This window comes from Pelobates fuscus, chromosome 1 (assembly GCF_036172605.1).
Source record: "Pelobates fuscus isolate aPelFus1 chromosome 1, aPelFus1.pri, whole genome shotgun sequence".
NCBI lineage: Eukaryota > Metazoa > Chordata > Amphibia > Anura > Pelobatidae > Pelobates > Pelobates fuscus.
Genome location: NC_086317.1, coordinates 93,457,812 through 93,477,081, shown reverse-complemented (window position 1 = coordinate 93,477,081; position 19,270 = coordinate 93,457,812). Strand labels below are relative to the sequence as shown.

At 39.5% G+C, this 19,270-nt stretch overlaps 1 protein-coding gene across 2 annotated transcripts in view; it reads right to left on the bottom strand.

Moving 5' to 3' along the window:
• The window catches only part of MTMR4 (myotubularin related protein 4), an 87,602-nt gene that overhangs the window by 32,333 nt on the left and 35,999 nt on the right, over positions 1 to 19,270 (bottom strand). For both annotated transcript variants that reach the window (XM_063450068.1, XM_063450067.1), the window contains 6 exons: positions 8,162 to 8,278; positions 7,746 to 7,828; positions 5,030 to 5,201; positions 4,161 to 4,252; positions 2,880 to 2,993; positions 93 to 292 (listed from right to left, as the gene is read on the bottom strand). In XM_063450068.1, coding sequence (XP_063306138.1) covers positions 93 to 292; positions 2,880 to 2,993; positions 4,161 to 4,252; positions 5,030 to 5,201; positions 7,746 to 7,828; positions 8,162 to 8,278 — 778 coding nt within the window. The remainder of the gene's footprint in view (positions 1 to 92; positions 293 to 2,879; positions 2,994 to 4,160; positions 4,253 to 5,029; positions 5,202 to 7,745; positions 7,829 to 8,161; positions 8,279 to 19,270) is intronic.

The window sequence follows — 19,270 nt, the reverse complement described above, 5'->3', positions numbered from 1 at the left end:
TCATAATAGAACACAAAAAGTACTCAGATTGAAGAAAGCAGCTCTTGATCGTTCAGATTTATGCTTTCAGTGAGCAAACATACATCCCTTACCAAAGTCGGTGTCTGCATTTTCATTTGCCTCGTTGGTGCCTTTGTTAGTGACGTTTCCGTTAGTTACTCGTACTCCTGGATTATGTGCACAGGCCATGGCAATGGAAGTAACTAGGTATTCGTCATCTGCATTGCGCCAACCCCACCAGCTAATCTCTGGTTGGCTGCAACGTGCAATCACTGCGCCTGTCCGTGCATGTCTAAAAAAAAAAAACATCCATAAAACAAGTATAGTAAGATATGTACCTAACAGACACTGCTTTATCAATTGGGTTGGGGATGTTACTGCTGATCTGCAAGCATTCTGAAGTATTTTATTTAAAGTGGCACTGTCATGCCGAACTTACCTTTCCTCAATCTCTTCCTCTTCTTCCCCTATTTCAGGATCTGTTCTTCTTTTCTTCCTGTCTTCTTTAGTTTTCTTTAAAATCATAAGACAAGGTAGGGACTCTTTGCCTTATGAAGGTTTCCTCAGCTTGACCAGCTCTGTCCAGTGGAGGATCAAAGTGTGCTTCATTTCCGCTGGTCAGAGCAATTTTCCCATGATCCCTAGCTTTCCTCCCAGTTCCCACAATGCTTCCTGTCAGTATTGCCGAACGTCCTGTCACTTAGACAGAGCGCTGGCAAAACTGCCGAATTGCATCCTAACAGAATGAGAAGTGTTTCTCCATTCATGTTAGGATGCAATTCGGGACTTTGTTCGGATCGCAATTTCATTCGAATGAATGAAACTTCGATCCTATTCGTGCTGTGGCTGCATCTTAATTCCCACGGTATCAGGGAGCTATCTACTAAAATGCTGAAAGACCTAAATTGGTCTTTCAGCCGAATTTACTAATACTAAGTATACTGCGAGTAGGGGCATGTCTAGTAAGCAGTGTGGCTGCTCACTGTTTAAAAAAAAAAAAAAAAAAAAAACAACTACTAACCGCCTCCCCCCCTCCTGCGCAGGCGGTGGGGGCCCCCTAAATAACAATTAGGTGGGGGGGACCTATTGTCCTCCCCCCCCGGCCCCCACCCATGGGCGACGGGAGGGGGGCCCTAAATGACAATGAGGGGGGGGGCTACTGTCCTCCCCGACCCCCACCCCCACCCCCACCCCTGCGCGGTGGGTGGGGACCTATTGTCCACCCCCCCGTCACCACCCCTGCGTGGCGGGTGGGGGCCCTAAATAAGGATAAGGGGGGGGGGGACTACTGTCCTCCACCCCAACCCCCACCCCTGAGTGGTGGGTGGGGGCCCTATATAAGAATGGTGGGGGGGGGGGGGAGACCTACTGTCCTCCCCCCGAGCGGTGGGTGGGGCCCTAAAAAACAATATGGGGGGGGGATCTACTGTCCCTATTTCGACGGGTATGATGGCTTTTTATTTGGCCTTTTTTGGGGCTGAAAAATGAAGATTTTAGAAAAAAAGAAGACGTCAAATGGTAAGTTTAATTTTTGTTTACAGGTTAGTTTTATTCCCCCCTCACTATTTTCAGGGTGAGAGGGGTAGGTAGGGGATAGTTTTATTTGGGTGGGGGTGACTAGGGGCTTGGGACCCCTAGTCACCTTGATTGGGGGGGATTTTTATTCAGGGGTGGGGGCCGAAGGGGGGGACAGTAGATCCCCCCCTTATTGTTTTTTTTAGGGCCCCCACCCACCGCTCAGGGGTGGGGGCCAGGGGGAGGCGGACAGTAGGTCCCCCCCTTCGTGTTTTTTAGGGCCCCAACCCACTGCTCAGGGGTGGGGGCCGGGGGGAGGACAGTAGGTCCCCCCCCCCACCATTTTTATATAGGGCCCCCACCCACCGCTCAGGGGTGGGGGCCAGGGGGGGGAGGACAGTAGGTCCCCCCCTTATTGTTTTTTAGGGCCCCCACCCACTGTTCATGGGTGGGGGCTGGGGGGGGGGGGGGGGGAGGACAGTAGGTCCCCCCCCTTAATGTTCGTCTGACATTTCTATTCATTCTGTCTGACTGACGAATGAATGAATAGATGAAATTCCCGTTCGCATGTCCAAGTGTTTCACTGGGCATGTGCGGGAATCTCACAGTCTGTCTAGTGTGGGCAGTTGACATGTCCCACAGGGATTTCACCTAACCACACAAAGAAGGCGGCGCCCTGAATATAGATCGGGGCAGAAAATAAAGAATAAAAAATAGGTAATATGGGGGGCTTAGGGGCATTTGGGGGTGACTAGGGGGTCAGTTAGATGTAGTGGAGGCGGGAGGGGGGTTAAAAAAAAACAAAACGGGATTCGGCCATGACAGTGCCGCTTTAATCTGTACTCCTTTACTACTGGCATCTTGGATGACTATCTGCAGTACAAATGATTTGCCGAAATCCTGGTAAGAATCCATTTAACTATTTAAGCCATTACACTTTCCTGGGGTCTACAATACTCAATATTTGAACCTAGGTCCTCACGGGATCCTAAACAACATATCTGAAAAATACTCTTTATTTTGGCCATTGCCTCAGGCTGTTAAGCTTCATGAATCATTTATTAGTTAACCTTGCTTCGTTTTTCACAAGAGTAACGCAGTACTCATATGTAACAATATTAAATAGAGGCCTAAGATTGCTGTGAATTTTGTTGTTCCTAAAGTGAGTTACTAGAAGAACACCACCATACTGTGCATTTGAATATAGATTATAACATAAAACAGGAGTATGGCAAGTCACTGTAAAAATCCAATTCACTGCTAAAAGCCTTGCAAAGAGTTTGTATGGATATTTTGAACAGACATGCATTTAAATGAAATGCTTGTGCCATAGAAAAATACATGCATAAATCCTTTTCTATTACCTGTACACCACAACTGGAATCCGCTTCCATGATCTGAAAGAAGCAACATTCTCTAGTTCCTTGTCACTGATCCATACTGGAACGAGGAGCTTTTGAGGGTAACTTGGACAAAGCCTAAAATACAAATATTTCATTACATATTTTTCCAGCAATGTCAGATCTGTTCTGTAGAGTATTGTAATCAGCAATTTATATAAAGGTGGATGATTCAAAGGTGCTCTGTAATAGGTTCATACTTTGCAATAATTATTGAAGCGGTTATTGCTCATGTCACAAATAGATTGTCAGAAGCTGATAATGTGCAGACAAGCCTTTGCATGCAAACAGAAAGATGTTTGTCTGCAATTTACAAATTAAAATGTCACCTTTTAGTAGCCAGTAGTGCAGAATTAAAAAGTGGACAACATTTCCCATGATGATTAACCAGCCAATTGGGTCTCTGAGCATTATAAGAAATAGCTGCAGTGTCAGTGATGTTCTACTAGACAGCACGAGTCAGGTAGCAATTGTGGTTCAACAACAGTTGTTTACCAGCCCTGTAAACACTGACATGTACAAAAGGCAGGCACACTAACATTACCAAAAAAATAACAATTATGGAAGTAATACAGGAATATAAGAAGTACAGCAATGACTAACTATTACATTAAAGATGCCTCCAAGTTACTGGCTGTTTGTCTTAAAACTAAATGATTGGATAAAACAATAAACATCAATAAGTATGTTTAGCATTATGCCTATCTCTAGCAAAAAACTCCCACACAGAAAGCAATTTTCTCTAGGGACTAAGTCCACGGTGAGCTTCGATTTTCTGACATTATCATGAAGACTAAAATGGAGCCGCTAATTATGCTGAGCATACTGCCACTTTAATTAGTGATGCTGTAAAGGGCTCTAATCTAAAAAAAAACAAAGATAAGGTTTACAGACAATGGATTTATCTCTTAACCTCTGATTTAGGTGTGATGTCAAAATGCAAGAATAAATTGAATCTAACTAACCATCGCAAAACAAAAATAATAAAAACACAAATGAAGAATGGCTCCAGCTCTCATCACATTTGATGGGCTGGCTAGAAGGAGCACTGCATAAAGACCACCAACAGAGCATTACATTATACAACAATTCAGGTTTCCAACTATTTTTTTTTTCTAAATAAACAAGCCTGAACATTGTTGCCCCTTTCTGTGAAAGAGAAACAAGCAATTCATATTGAACAGAGGGATCTGAATGATGTTTTGATATGTGTAGTATTTGAAAAGGTGTGTGCATTTGTCTCACTTGTAGTTGTTGTTGATTTCAGACACTCTCCAGGCATTCTGCAAGTCAAAACCCATTCGCACCAATTCCATCTGGAAGCGAAACTTCACATGGTCACCTAAGATAAAAAGGCATTTTACAATGAAGATGTCATGCGTGTGTTGGAAACAACAAAAGGAAAGAGATCACAAACAGGTACTTTGTAAAGAAATGTGATGTAGTGTACTGAAAGCAACTTCTGTGTTCATAGGAACACCTGCTGAAAATAACACATGGAGAGTGCTGTGTGTGTGATTCCTGACAGAATAGAAATAAAGAATCATTTTATTTTATGCCGAAAGGTTTGATGAAACATTTTTCTGGATTTAAGAAGCAGGATAAGGGGAAGGGGGGGAGGGGGGGTACTCATTGTAGAGATGTAATAATAAGAGTTGTTAAAACTGCGGTAACTGAGCAAAACCAAAGTAGCTGAAATATCAAAAAACATTTCTTTTCTAAAGGAATGGTCAAAAAAAGATGCTTAATTATTTAATACAAAAAAGTTTACATAATTTTGAATAATTCCCCCCACCCCACCCCCTTTAAGAATATTTTACAGTATTTCTTGAAGGAACAAGATGCAGTAGTTATCCCTTTTGAGGACAGCAGTACAGAAGCCGTTTATATTGAATTAAATTGCCAAAGGGAATACACTAGGGATAGCTAGAGCATTCATGTACATTTAACACACCTCACTGGATTCACAAACAGACTGTGATGAGAATTTATTATTGGACAGAGGAAGTGTCTGGCACTGTCCTATGTGAAATCGTATGACGTATCGGAAGAAGCTGGGCACTGATAGGCTTTACTGATCAGGTTAAATACCACATATTAAAGCACAGTAAAAGCTTGCCTGGACGACAAAGGTGAACATGGTGCTCCTCCTCGTCATTACACACTCCCTGGCACCAGGCATGATAGGCAAATGCAAACAGATCTTCTTGTTTTGCTGGACGCACAGTGGCTCGACTAAGACGTTTCAGCCATTCCTGGCACTGCTTAAATGTGGAGAAGTGGCATCTGAAACAAATATGCATAGGTTACACTTTTATCACATGGCAAGAATTCAGGTTACCAGTTCAGTATCTTTGTTAGTCACTGTAATCTTTATTTCCTGATGGATGCACTTTCATATCAACTAAACAATGTGAAACAGAGTCGAGCTTCATAATAATCATTCAAACTTTAACAGGAGTTTAGATCCACAAACGCCCTGTAACTTACTTTGTTACCTCAAATTAATGTCTTCTTATTTGCACTGGTACAATTGCTGTACTCTATGCAACAGACAAGTTATCAAATAACAAAAATTAAAAAAACAAAACATCACAATCTACAAATTATGCTAGCACCTGCACAACCAACATTGAAATGAGTAGTGGTTGGTTGGTTTATATAATTTTTATTCTATACAATCACTGTATGTACATTTGTGTACCTTCCTGAAACTCCACATAATTTGTGGACATCGTATGTACTCTAAAATACAAAAGAGCACACCGCTATGATCCAGAAATATCTTGCAGGGAAATGCAAGGAGGGAGAGACAACTATTTTTGTTGATGACATTTTCTATTTTACTCACCTTGATAAACACTATTGGAATGTTTTCTGTGTTGAGATGTGCATGACAAGTAAGATGTTAGACCAGGGGTAGGCAACCTTTTAGTAGTACTGTGCCAAAACAAGATCTTGAAATCCCTTTGCGTGCCAGTCCTATTTTTTTTTTTTTAAATGGCGGTGTGTGTGTTTCTGTTTTCTGCTTGTGTTATTTTTGGGTGCTGCAGAGCTCTGTAGCATTGTATTTGTGTGTAAGTAAGCTGTTTTATGTTAATGAGTAGTTTTTGGTATTGTGTAGGACACCTATGGATGTGGGCTGTGTATGGAGACTCCTTGTGGAATTGTGTGGATGACATGTCACATTGTGTGTTCGGTGGTGTGAATGTATGGTGCTACTTGTGGTAATGCATGTGAGAGTCTGCTTGTGGGGTTGTGTGCATGTATGTGGATTGTCAGTGGTGTTGTGTTTGTGGGAACGGTGTTTGGTCTGTTTATATTATTTGTATGAGGAGGAAGCTTCTTCTGCAGCTCTGTGTATATCTAGCAGTGCAGTTTGATTTCCTAGAGTACAGTGGAGACCAGGCTGTCCAGGCACAGGTCAAGGCCAGGGTACTGCAATAGCTGCTGCAGGCTGCTATACTAGGTACAGATTATTGTTCACAAGTGCTGAGAGGAAGTTTTCTGAGATCACTTCCTTTACGTGCTGCAATGTGTAAATTGAGGATTGTCCCTCACCACCTCCATTTACCGCTCGGTTTGCACTAGGAGGTATCTGAAGTCCCTCTCGGAATCTTGTTAGGCCAGAGCCCTTTTGGCTCTGGCAGCCTTGAGTGCTGTGCAAATGCACCTCGAGTGCCATAGGTGCTAGACAAGAGATTCTCAAAGCTTTGGCCTACCCTTATGCCAATGCATGACAACTCTACTCTATACTAATCTTAGGCAAGTGTGTGTGTGTGTGTGTGTGTGAGTATATAATAATATTATATGTTAGAATATTTTACCCAAGTTTTGTTTTCTTTTGATTAGCATGTACACATTTCACAATAGCTTTGTACGAATTACAATTTACACATGCATCCAGGCAGTTTAGGACCAGATTATTTCATCCCATTAAATTAAATTACTTTGATGAAATCTATATAGTGTCTACCATTAGTGATGTCCTGAACTGTTTGCCAAGAACCGTTCGCCAGCGAACATAGCTTGTTCGCGGCGGGCGAACATATGCAATGGTCGGTCCGCCCCCTTTTCGTCATGGAGGTGGGAGGGTCTGGGAGGGAGGGTCTGCTGCTGATTGGCTGGAATGTGTCTGCTGACTGTAAGGTACAGGGTCAAAGTTTACTCAATGATGACGAATAGGGGGCGGACCGACCATCGCATATGTTCGCCCGCCGCGTTCGCCACGAACGGTTCCTGGCGAACAGTTCGGGACATCACTATCTACCATTAATCAGCATTACCACTGTGAAGATACATTCCCCAGTGGATATCTGTCCTCATTGTTGGAAAGGCTACAAATGAACTCATCCGTTAAAAAAAAAAAAAAAAAAAAAAAAAAAAAGAGCAGGACATTTTTCACTGAGCTGACAAACATGCCATGCGTCACTCGAACAGAGCATCTTAACGCAGTATTAAAAAAAACCTTTCATTATTATTATTTGTTTTATTATTATTCATAAAGCACCAGCAAATCTCATCTAATATTTTTGAATAACTGCTGATTTATGTGCGATCTAAAAGCATAATCATTGTACATTTTGTATTTCTTCTTCAGACTTGTTATCTGCTTCTCTCAAAACAGGGTTTCTTGTGGCAGTAGAATGTTTGACAAGCAAATCTCATAACGCTTACATATGCAGTTAATTCTCTGTATGGCATTTCATATGAAGGCCATTTATATTTAGATGTTAATGACCCTTTACGCAAGTCTATTTGGATAATTGAAACAGAGGAGAAATAAAAATTAGCATGAAAACCACTCACAAATCAAAACAATGGCATTACCTCACTACTTTGGAATCTTTGCAAATTATCTGCAACTGGAACATGTCTCGACTTTCCACAGTCTCAATCATCCTTAAAGGCACCTGGGGAAAAAAACGGAGTTTTACTTCTTGACAGAATAATATTTCAGAATCATCATATCAATTTAAAAAGAGACTCTCCAGAGTGATGTTGAACTCTTTTTTTGGAATACCGGTAAGTTTTAAAATGACGTATTTAAAAGTAATAAAATAAAACATGCAATGTCTGGAATGCCTCTTTAACCCCTTAAGGACACATGACACGTGTGACATGTCATGATTCCCTTTTATTCCAGAAGTTTGGTCCTTAAGGGGTTAATCAACCCACTCCCAGCCAAATAACTAAAAAGAACTGCGTATGTACAATTCATAAACTATGTAGACTGAGAAACTTACATTGACAACAGAATCTTTGAACTTGATGTGCAATCTGTAGTTGGAAACTGCTATGACCGCATCATTTGCACTCCCTAAATATTCTACACTCTCTCCTGGCAACACTTGGAAAGGTACCTGGAAATGGAGGAAAAATTACATTTATGAAATGTTAGTGCGCATAAAAATAGATATACTTTATCAAATACTACTTATATAATCTTAAAGCTTATAAATGAATATCAACCATGCACCACAAAAGGTCATAAATCTTAGCTGCAAAAGCCAATGTAAGGTCATTTATTTATAAGTAGAAGAGTCTTAAAATACATAGGGTTTTTTTAAAGCCTGCCAGTGTAAAATTAACCTCTGACCTTCACCATAGGTATGGGCAAGAATATGGGCTGGTCCATTATGTCAATAAAGTGTTTGCTATGCTAAGTCACTACTGGTATATTTACATTGTGATCTGATTACAGTATTGTGTTCAGAAGCTAATTAAACCTTCCTGATAAACATGTTATTGTAGGTTTTCATTGAACATATGTAAACTTTTATTTTTTATTTTTTAAACAATGTTTAAATTACAGGACAGTTTAAAAGTCTCTCCGGAAAGTAGCTGGAAACCCTAAATAATTTTTACACGTTAAAGCCATTATGATTGATCATCAACCTCATAAATTGACTATAGAATAATAATTATAGCAAGATATATTTAAGAAATTTCACAAGACACAAATATTATATATAATAATATATATATATAAGCTTTATATTAAAAAGGAAATTCCAAATAAGTACTTCTCACATATTCTGATGCAGGGAATATCACATTTTGTTACAGGAATTGGCTACTATGTCACGTGTATCTTGGCCAACCTGTAAACCCTCAGGGTTTCTCAAAGCTTAAACTCCTTAATAGAAAAAAAAAAAAAAAAAATATATATATATATATATATATATATATATATATATATATATATATATATATTTAATGCAGAGAATTAAAAAAAAAAAATCTAATTTAAAGAGCTATTCCAACATCCATGACCACTTATGCTTTTAGAAGTGGTCATGGAGTAGCTTTTCTACTTGGAATGCTGCCCCGTACAGAGATGTTTGCAGTTTTGTGACCGGGGGCTAATTGCACCCTGGCACATGTGACTTAGGCTGCCTAATGTTACTTCTATGCAAAACTTACGTCTGTTGTCAGAGCTGTACTAAAGTGAAATCACCCCCTTTACGGATTGCGTGTTAGGTAAAGAAGCCCTGATATCAGTAAACCAAAGCAGGACTGGAGGAGAACTAGGCTAAATGAAATGTCTCACTAAGGGTCACTCCTAAATGAATATCAAGAAATGGGAGAAAGATGAACAGTGGCTGATAGCTTACTTCACCCTCCTAACGCCCATGACAACTGGATAAACAGAAAGACTGGATAGACCTATGCTGGTATGTATAGCTCACATCAGCTAGAAGTGCATAGTGAAGAAACTAGTTAGAGTGAAAAAAAGGGAGTGCATCTGCAAGGGGAAACTTAAGCAATTCCCTCCCTAGCTCCCTTGGTGTGCTCCCGCTCAGCCATCTTTGTAGTTAAAAGAATTTGGCAGGTTGTTGTGTTTTGTTTTGTTTTTAAATATATTTCATCAAGATAAAATCTTTTTGAGATATTTACATTGACTAAATGAAAAATTCACTAAAATGCAAACGCAGTCAAAAGATATACTGAGACAAAATAGAGACTACTTTGCCTTAGTATTTTTCATATGCTCGGCAAGATGGAGTTACCTTTTTGTCAAAGTTTTGTAATTTCCCCGGGCAATCCCTAGTGACGGCTGTAGGAAAAAAGGCCCGGTCTATGGGAGGATCATGTGGTCTTGTGAGATCTTGTTTAGATGTTACACATAAACAGTAGTTGTTTGACAACTAACTTTAAAAACTGATGCTTGATTGTTCAACCAACATTTGCACAAGTAACTCTCCCACACCCCACCATCTACCAAAAAAGTTTTAAAGCTGGCACGAAGTCAACATTCCCATCTCAATCACAGATTGAGCGATGTATAGGTAATAGTCTATGGGAATTAAACATGCATGAGAAGATCTCAATGATGTCCGCGATATCACAGGATTTTCTAGAGTACAGTTCCCGATTCTTGAACATGTGCAATGTACAATTCATGGCATTAGAAGTGCAACCGAATGAGTAACGGGTCTGTTTCATTAGAAAGGGGAGGGTACGCAAGAATCCATTCATTAAATCTCATATGCAATAAAAAGATGGAGATCTTGATATGAACAAGTTAGGTTTTTACATAGATGCAGCTCCTAAGATTGGCAATCTTAGACCTGCTTGACAGTAACATTAAACCCCTAACGAGATCAAATGGGCCATCTAAACACCATAACCATTAGAGCAACCTTGCTATTTGTCAATGAGAGTCATTCCCTGGTTCTCTGAAGTTTAGAACAGTTTGACTAAAACCAGGGGTTCCTCTTGCAGTTAGGGACCACCCCGCACGTGTCTGACTGGTATGCAACCCATTGTGTATATGTATTTTTCATCAAGTTGTTCTGTATATTGATGGACTTGTACTTATTAGTTGGATGACCATGCAATTGTACAGAAAGGCTTGCAATTTTTCTAGTTAGTGATAGGGTGTTTAATGTCAAATTGGAATATATATATATATTGTTGGATTTATAATAAGGATCCTGTGTTAAATTATAGTGTGTAGTCTGTGCCCTGGGAGAAACAGGGTATTCATAGTGCGCACCTTAACAGTCAATTTATTTGATCCATTTATACTAAAGTTGGGTGCCATCCAAGTAATTGTAACTTTTAAATCTCCTCATACATTACAAGGTGACAGATCATCGTATACTAAGGGGAACAGTGTGTTTGAGGCTTTAATGTATTTGTCTAATGGCTGGTTGACTATTAACACATTGACCGAATAATACGAATTCTTATAACCTTTATCTTAGTACAAAAACTGAATAGATATCAAATGAATGATATTCTGAATACATATATAAAACACACAAAAAGTATTCCAGAGGTTAGTGAACTGGATTTATTCAACAACCAAAGTCTGAGTCGAACTTTCCACTAACATAAAAAGTTAATGATTTGCATTTTCAATATTCTGTCCCTATTTGTCCCTATCGCTGAACAAATATAATTGTCTGTTTGCTTTAATACTCAACAAGGAATACATTTGTTAATAATGTAGGGTTTAATCCGCAAGATAAATCCTGAAGGAATATTTCCATAAAAATAAAGTGTATCTGTCATTATTTTGTTACTATAACATTTATCAAAAACTGCTATATATTTGTTTTTCTTCTTCACTGCGGAAGTGAAACATATAGCAAATGGACAGTAAATCAAACAAAACAAAAAACACCTGAAAGACAGCCACTTGTAATGGGTGCAAGCAGGAGTAACACTTCCTAGGCCAGTCTTCGTAACTAGGAAAGGCCTGCTGTATAAACTCTCTTCTCAACCACTGCTCTTAATACTTCCTACATGACACAGGAGTAAAGCAAGTCAATTTACTCCCAAATCCCCCTTGCTAAATACTGAAGGAGAAGAGGATGCCCAGCATACTAGCCACCCTCTCAAACTGATCCTCCTGGCTAGAAGTTTCCAACCCATGGACACCTAATCACTAAAATAACCGGTATCCCTTCTATACTTGCCACTCACCCCAAAAACATATTAATGTTGTTTATTGTCACTACAAACTACTTTCTCCATATTGCATTTTCTATAATTATCTTCCCTATTGTATTTGAAATTTAAAAACCTTAAAAAAAAAAAAAAAGGGCAGTGGTACCCAGTTAAATTGACTAAGTTTACAGGCCTATGGTTTTTATTGTATTTTCAACTAGTATATTATAGGCAAATAGAATTTGTTTTTAAATAGGGCAAATGAGCACAGCTCTGTTTAGTGCTGAAAGGGTGCATACCGTCCCTAGTTTGACAATAATGTTCTGCCAATGCCTCTGACAGATATAAATAAAAGGTGAGAAAAAGAAGAGAGGCTAAAAGTTATTTGTACTTTTTAAAAATATATATTTTTAGTTATTAACCCCTTAAGGACACATGACATGTGTGACATGTCATGATTCAATTTCATTCCAGAAGTTTGGTCCTTAAGGGGTTAAATTATAATGTATTGCATTGCCAAGTTTGGCTCTTGTCTTACCATACTGAGTAATTCAAACAGAAAACTCTCTCCTCCCTACTGTCCAGCTTTGAGTATGATGGCTTGAATTTTAATGTCCTTTTCAGCATGAGTCAGTAATTGGCACTTGGTAATAAAATTTCAGCTCTTACGTGTTTTCCAGGCTAAGAACTGTATTTGTGATCTAGCAGAGTGCGGTCTTACTGCCCTCACAGTAATCAGGCACAGGAAATGGGTGAAAACTAGGGACGGCATGCACCCTTTCAGCACTAACCAGAGCTGTCCTCATTTGCCCTATTTAAAAACAAATTCTATAATATACTAGTTGAAAATACAATAAAAACCCAAAGCCTGTAAACTTAAAGTCAATTTAACAGGGCACTACTGCCACATCGTAGTGTTTCATAAAAGCCAAAGATCTTTTACTACCAGATGCAATCCGGCACACACAAATCAGTACTCACCACACCTCTACACACTACCATACACAGCTACAAAAGTAAAAAAAAAAAAAAAAAAATAATTAATAAAGCTTAGCAATTCAAAAATTGCTAGGGCAGCAGTAATGTGAAGAGAATAAAAAGTATACATACAGTATAAAAATTGCTCACACTGCTACATGAAGATATTCTATGTCCACCTAGTACATACACAGCTATACACAAACACGCACTACATGCTCCTCCTCCCCAGCACCTGTAGCACGGCTGTGGCGTTTTTCCTGAGCTATGTGCACCAAAGTCTCTTCACTGAAGTTTTAGAATATGATAGTAGCATTTGATGCTACTGATGCTGCCAGGGATGCACAGCACAGGCAAACAATTGGTCCCAGTTGGCCAGCCTCCTAAACCACAGCAAATAAGGGAATGATCACCGACCAGACCACCAGCAATCCTTGGCTAACATGAACATAGAATGTGACGGCAGATAAGAACCATTCGGCCCATGTAGTCTGTCCAATATTTCAAAATACTTTTAATAGTCCCTGGCCTTATCTTAAGTCTAGGATAGCCTTATGCCTATCCCACACATGCTTAAACTCCCTCACTGTGTTAACATCTTCCACTTCAGCTGGAAGGCTATGCAATGCATCCACTACCCTCTCAGTAAAGGAATACTTCCGGATATTATTTTTAAACCTTTGCCCCTCTAATTTCAGACTATGTCCTCTTGTTGTGGTAGTTTTTCTTCTTTTAAATATAGTCTCCTCCTTTACTGTGTTGATTCCCTTTATGTATTTAAATGTTTCTATCATATCCCCCTGTCTCGTCTTTCCTCCAAGCTATACATGTTAAGATCCTTTAACCTTTCCTGGTAAGTTTTATCCTGCAATCCATGAACCAGTTTAGTAGCCCTTCTCTGAACTCTCTCTAAGGTATCAATATCCTTCTGAAGATACGGTCTCCAGTACTGCGTACAATGCTCCAAGTGAGGTCTCAGCAGTGTTCTGTACAATGGCATGAGCACTTCCCTCTTTCTACTGCTAATACCTCTCCCTATACAACCAAGCATTCTGCTAGCATTTCCTGCTGCTCTATTACATTGTCTGCCTACCTTTAAATTATCTGAAATAATTACTCCTAAATCCCTTTCCTCAGATGTTGAGGTTAGTAGGGTATCAAATATCCTATACTCTGCCCTTGGGTTTTTACGTCCAAGGTGCATTATCTTGCACAGATATGCCCATAGCGTGGACATACCTCTCTATTCCAGGACAGGTATTTAGGGGCTAGAACTTTGACACCCCAGACTGTGACAGCAGAAAATGACTAACTGGCCCACCTAGCCTGCCCATTCTGAAATATTTCGAGATTAAATAAATAATCTGTATTGAGCATTGAGTTAAGTGCAGTTTAACTTGGCATAGTAATGGTCCATTTAAACAAAACCTGAGCATGTGAAAGATAAGGAATCTTATTATATCATAATTCTGTACTCCGAATGAGTCATGCATACAGAAAATCTCAGCTGCAGCCTCGTAGATTTAATACTTATCTTATAGGATAAAATTATGCACACCAGAAGCACTTAGTTTTAGCCTTTACTATTTCCTCTGGCAGGCTATTGGTTAAACAATTTTTTTTAGACTTTTCATATATAACTATGAACATGGGTGCTTCGATCAGTGGCTATTGTTTTGCAAGTCTGTCAGTACAGAATCTCATAACAGAGACAAAGGCAAAGAAGGAAGTTGGACTTCCTCTACTGACATCATGCATCGAAGGGTCAGGTTCAAAGCGGTGAGTTCTGCAAATTGCTGCAGTCATGTGCAACTGTGTCAAGGAAGGCTGGCCTAGTGAGAATCTCCTTGCATTATCATCATTATTGCAATATCCTTTTTCTGGGTTTATTTAATTCTTGAATGTATCTGTTGGTTTCTATCAGGTGTTAATTTGAACATATTAAGTACGGTATGAATACATCTCCTTGTATTTTCGTTTCTTTTGTGGAAAGTACCACTTTTATAGTTCTGCTTATAATTATAAATAAAAAAATCCACTAGCCACTGCAAACAAGATTGCATATACATAATCATATAATTATATAGAATCAACAAATTCTGCAAATAAATCATCTCAAACATACCCTTTGCAAAAAAAAAAAAAACAACCCCCCAAACATGTAGAGGCACTCAATCTGACTAAAGAGGGGGATAAAAAAAAAAAAAAAAAAGATGCGCAAGTAGACTAAACAAGTTTCCTTATTCAGATAAGAGGCATTTTTTTGTTGACGCTTTTTATATATTTATTAAAATGCTGAAACCTTGGACCAACAAGCTGCTGTTGGATTATTTCCCCATATTTTTCTGCCAACTAACACTACTACTAACAAATTGTGATATGCAATATAGGACAGAATTCCTTTGACTGGCCTTTCCTTTGACTGGCTGAGCATAATGTAAAACAGGTAGAGAACAAAATAAACAGTAGCCATTACGCCTGTAGAATAGATTTTTCTTTTTTTCTGTTAACATGACTGTATCTGGAGTATAGCACATGAAAAAGGCTAAAATATGCATTTTTGATAGTACTTAACATGCAACATAATTTTAACCACAGTATAATCAATCTAGAAATACATTTAAGGAATATATATAGGACATATAGTAATATATACTATAGGGTTGTCTTGCTTTGTTGTGGATAATTATATATATATATAAACATTCAAGTTTTTATTCCAGCACCACAGGACACTTATTGATACTTTAATATTGGGAAAACACAGTAAGCTACATATTGTGACTAAATCCTTATATTTTAACTTGGGATATATACACCTATATAAGCTTAACCCCTTAGGGACCAAACTTCTGGAATAAAAGGGAATCATGACATGTCACACATGTCATGTGTCCTTAACTCCTTAAGGACACATGACATGTGTGACATGTCATGATTCCCTTTTATTCCAGAAGTTTGGTCCTTCAGGGGTTAAGGGGTTAAAGTGCCTTGGACATTTTATAGTATATTTATTTGTGCACTAACTCTATTTGCTGCCCAAAACCATTTATTTCTATGTATATTTCAACATTGTCACAATAGTTACAGAGCCCTGCAGTGCAGTTTCACATTACCGTATATACTCGAGTATAAGTCGAGTTTTTCAGCACATTTTTTGTGCTGAAAAACCCTCACTCGACTTATACTCGAGTTAATGTCTGTATTATGGCAACTTACATTGCCATAATACAGACAAGGACCGCCGGGCTCATTACAAGCCCGGCGGTCCTGTTGGGGGGCTGGCAGAGAGCATTAACTTACCTTCCTGCAGCTCCTGTCAGCTCCCTTCTCCTCCGTGCAGCTCCTCTGTCAGCTCCCACTGTAAGTCTCGCGAGAGCCGCAGGGTCACCGCGGCTCTCGCGAGACTTACAGTGGGAGCTGACAGAGGAGCTGCACGGAGGAGAAGGGAGCTGACAGGAGCTGCAGGAAGGTAAGTAACCGCTCACTGTCAGCCCCCCCTCCTACACAGCCCATACACTGGACCACCAGGGAGTGAGAGCCCCCCTCCCTGGCAAGCTAACAAGCAGGGAGGGGGGACGAAAATTAAATCAAATATTTAAAAAAATACAATAAAAAATATTAAAATTAAAAAAAACTTAAAATATTAAAATAAAAAAAATTATAATAAAAATGCCTTCCTCCCACCCAGTACACACACACACACACACACTCTGCATTCTATACACACACACTCATACAAACAATCTGCATTCTACACACACTCATACAAACACACACACTCATACAAACAATCTGCATTCTACACACACTCATACAAACACACACTCTGCATTATATACACACACACTCATACAAACAATCTGCATTCTACACACACTCATACAAACACACACTGCATTATATACACACACTCATACAAACAAACAATCTGCATTCTACACACTCATACAAACACACACTCTGCATTATATACACACACACTCATACAAACAATTTGCATTCTACACACACTCATACAAACACACACACACTGCATTATATACACACAGTGTGTGCGTATATAATGCAGAGTGTGTGTGTGTTTGTATAAGTGTGTGTGTAGAATGCAGATTGTTTGTATGAGTGTGTGTGTGTATAATGCAGAGTGTGTTTGTATGAGTGTGTATATAGTTCTAAAAATCACAGAATTTCATAGCCCCAAGTTTTACCCTCGACTTATCCACGGGGCATAGCATATTTCACAATTGTTGGTCACAAAACTGCCCTCGACTTATACATGAGATCGACTTATACATGAGTATATACGGTAAATCAAAATGCCTCCATAAGTGATTTTGAAGAAAGGTGCTGGTGAGAATAGCTGGCTTGTTAATCAAAATGCATTAGTCGATGAACCTAAAAGCAACCTATAGATTAAATATGACGCAGAAGCTGTATCGAACGGAGTGAAAGGAAAACCCCTAAGAGAGCAATAAAAACGAAAAAAGCAAAAACAAACAAACTAAGGTGCATATAATTACTACTCTGCGTGCAACTTGCCATTATCATGAAGTCTGTATAATTATTTTTCATTATATCTCTGACTATTGCATCCCTTCAGCACAATGGGAACTCTGCATCTTCAGGAAGTTTAGCCACTAGAAGCAGGTTTTTGACAAAATGTAAACATTGCTGTTTCTCGAAAACAGCAATGTTTTACAGTGTCAGAAAAAAAAGGAACAGTATTCTTATACCAAAACCACTGCATTAAATGGTCTCTCCTTTCATTTGTACAATATAGGATAATGTCCTATTGGCATTAGTCTGTTTCCCTCAAAGTCAACGCTCAAAGAGCGTTCTAAGAGTCCTTACATTGGCTCCCTGTATCCTATAGGAGTCAATTCAAAGCACTAACCCATACATTTAAAGCACTGAACAATTCTTCACTGATCCATAGGTATGCCCCTCCTCGTTCCCTCCGTTCTGCCCGTGACCACCTCCTGACCGCTGCTCGCACCTGTACGGCCAACTCACGCTTGCAGGACCTCTCACGGGCGGCTCCTTTGCTATGGAATAGCCTGCCTACCGCCATCAGACTCTCCCCTAGTCTTCAATCATTTAAGAAGGGCCTTAAAACCCATCTCTTCAGGAAAGCTTATGGCCTCCCAGAGTAACCTCTACCTTACATACCTGTCTTTTGCTCTCTACTCTAGGGCAGTGCTTTGCTTCACTCCCACCCTATTTGATTGATATTTACCGTCCTAACGTTTCTTATACCCCACCTCCAATAGACTGTACACTCGTTTGAGCAGTGTCCTCTTCAACCTATTGTTCCTGTAAGTTTTCTTGTTATTGTCCTATTTATAGTTACATCCCCCCTCTCATAACATTGTAAAGCGCTACGGAATCGGTTGGCGTTATATAAATGGCAATAATAATAATAATAATAATAAGAGGAGCTTAACTTATCTCAATCCCATGACGTCACAGGAGCAGCATCAAGGTCCAATCAAAGGCCTAATGCTTCTCAATGCATGCACGTGCTCTGAGCCCGCAAGGGGAGGGAATGGAGCAGGAGAGACAATTACAAAATTCATGGATGGTATAGGGCGGTGAGAGGACTTCCCTCAGTGTGGGTGGGAGGGAGAGAGGGAAAACAAGAGCTTCTCCCTTGCAGCTGTTATGTCTGTTGGCAATGTGAGCTGACGACAGATGTAAATTATGCACAGAATTGAAACAAACAATAAGGGAAAGTATGTCCCAAAGTAGTGTAAACAGCTCAAACACCTAGTGAGGTATCCCCTTCACCTACACACATACATATAATGATATACACAAAAAAAATAGGTGGAGCTGTAAAATACTTCCCTCTCTTCAAAATACAGCTGACAAAGCTGAAACAGAAACAGAGGGAAACACAATAGTGCAGATAAATCTTTTAAAATATAGAGTAAATCCAATATCTGTAGATAGCACACTCACAAAAATAGAGCCATAAAGTAACCTGGCTCTGGTCTGGATATCAATAGGATCCTTTAAGGGAGATCCAAACCCCACTCCAGATGATGGAAAGGATTTTCAGGTTTTCAGGTAGAGTAGTAAGGAATAATAAATACTTGAAAATTCTATAAAAGTATATAATTTATTCCAAAAAACAGGTTAGATAAAAAACAAAAGCATATATTAAAGTCCAATAGTCCCCAAAACGCGTTTCGCCTAATAGGCTTCCTCAGTTGGTGTGTGTTGTACATCAAAGTTCTTGTGGTTCTTTTATATCCGTCCATTTGTTGTGCATTCGCGGTATTTTTCTCTGTGGAACGCATCCTGCGTTCCACCCGGTGTAAACTAATGACTTCCGGTTCCGCTTGGTAAATTTCGCCGTCCTGTTCCTGTTTGGCGGATCATGTGATCGGATGTATTGTTCGTGGAACGCACATGCGTTCCATTGAGCGCTCACATCCGCCTCCCATATCAGATACAAGCGGATATGCCGG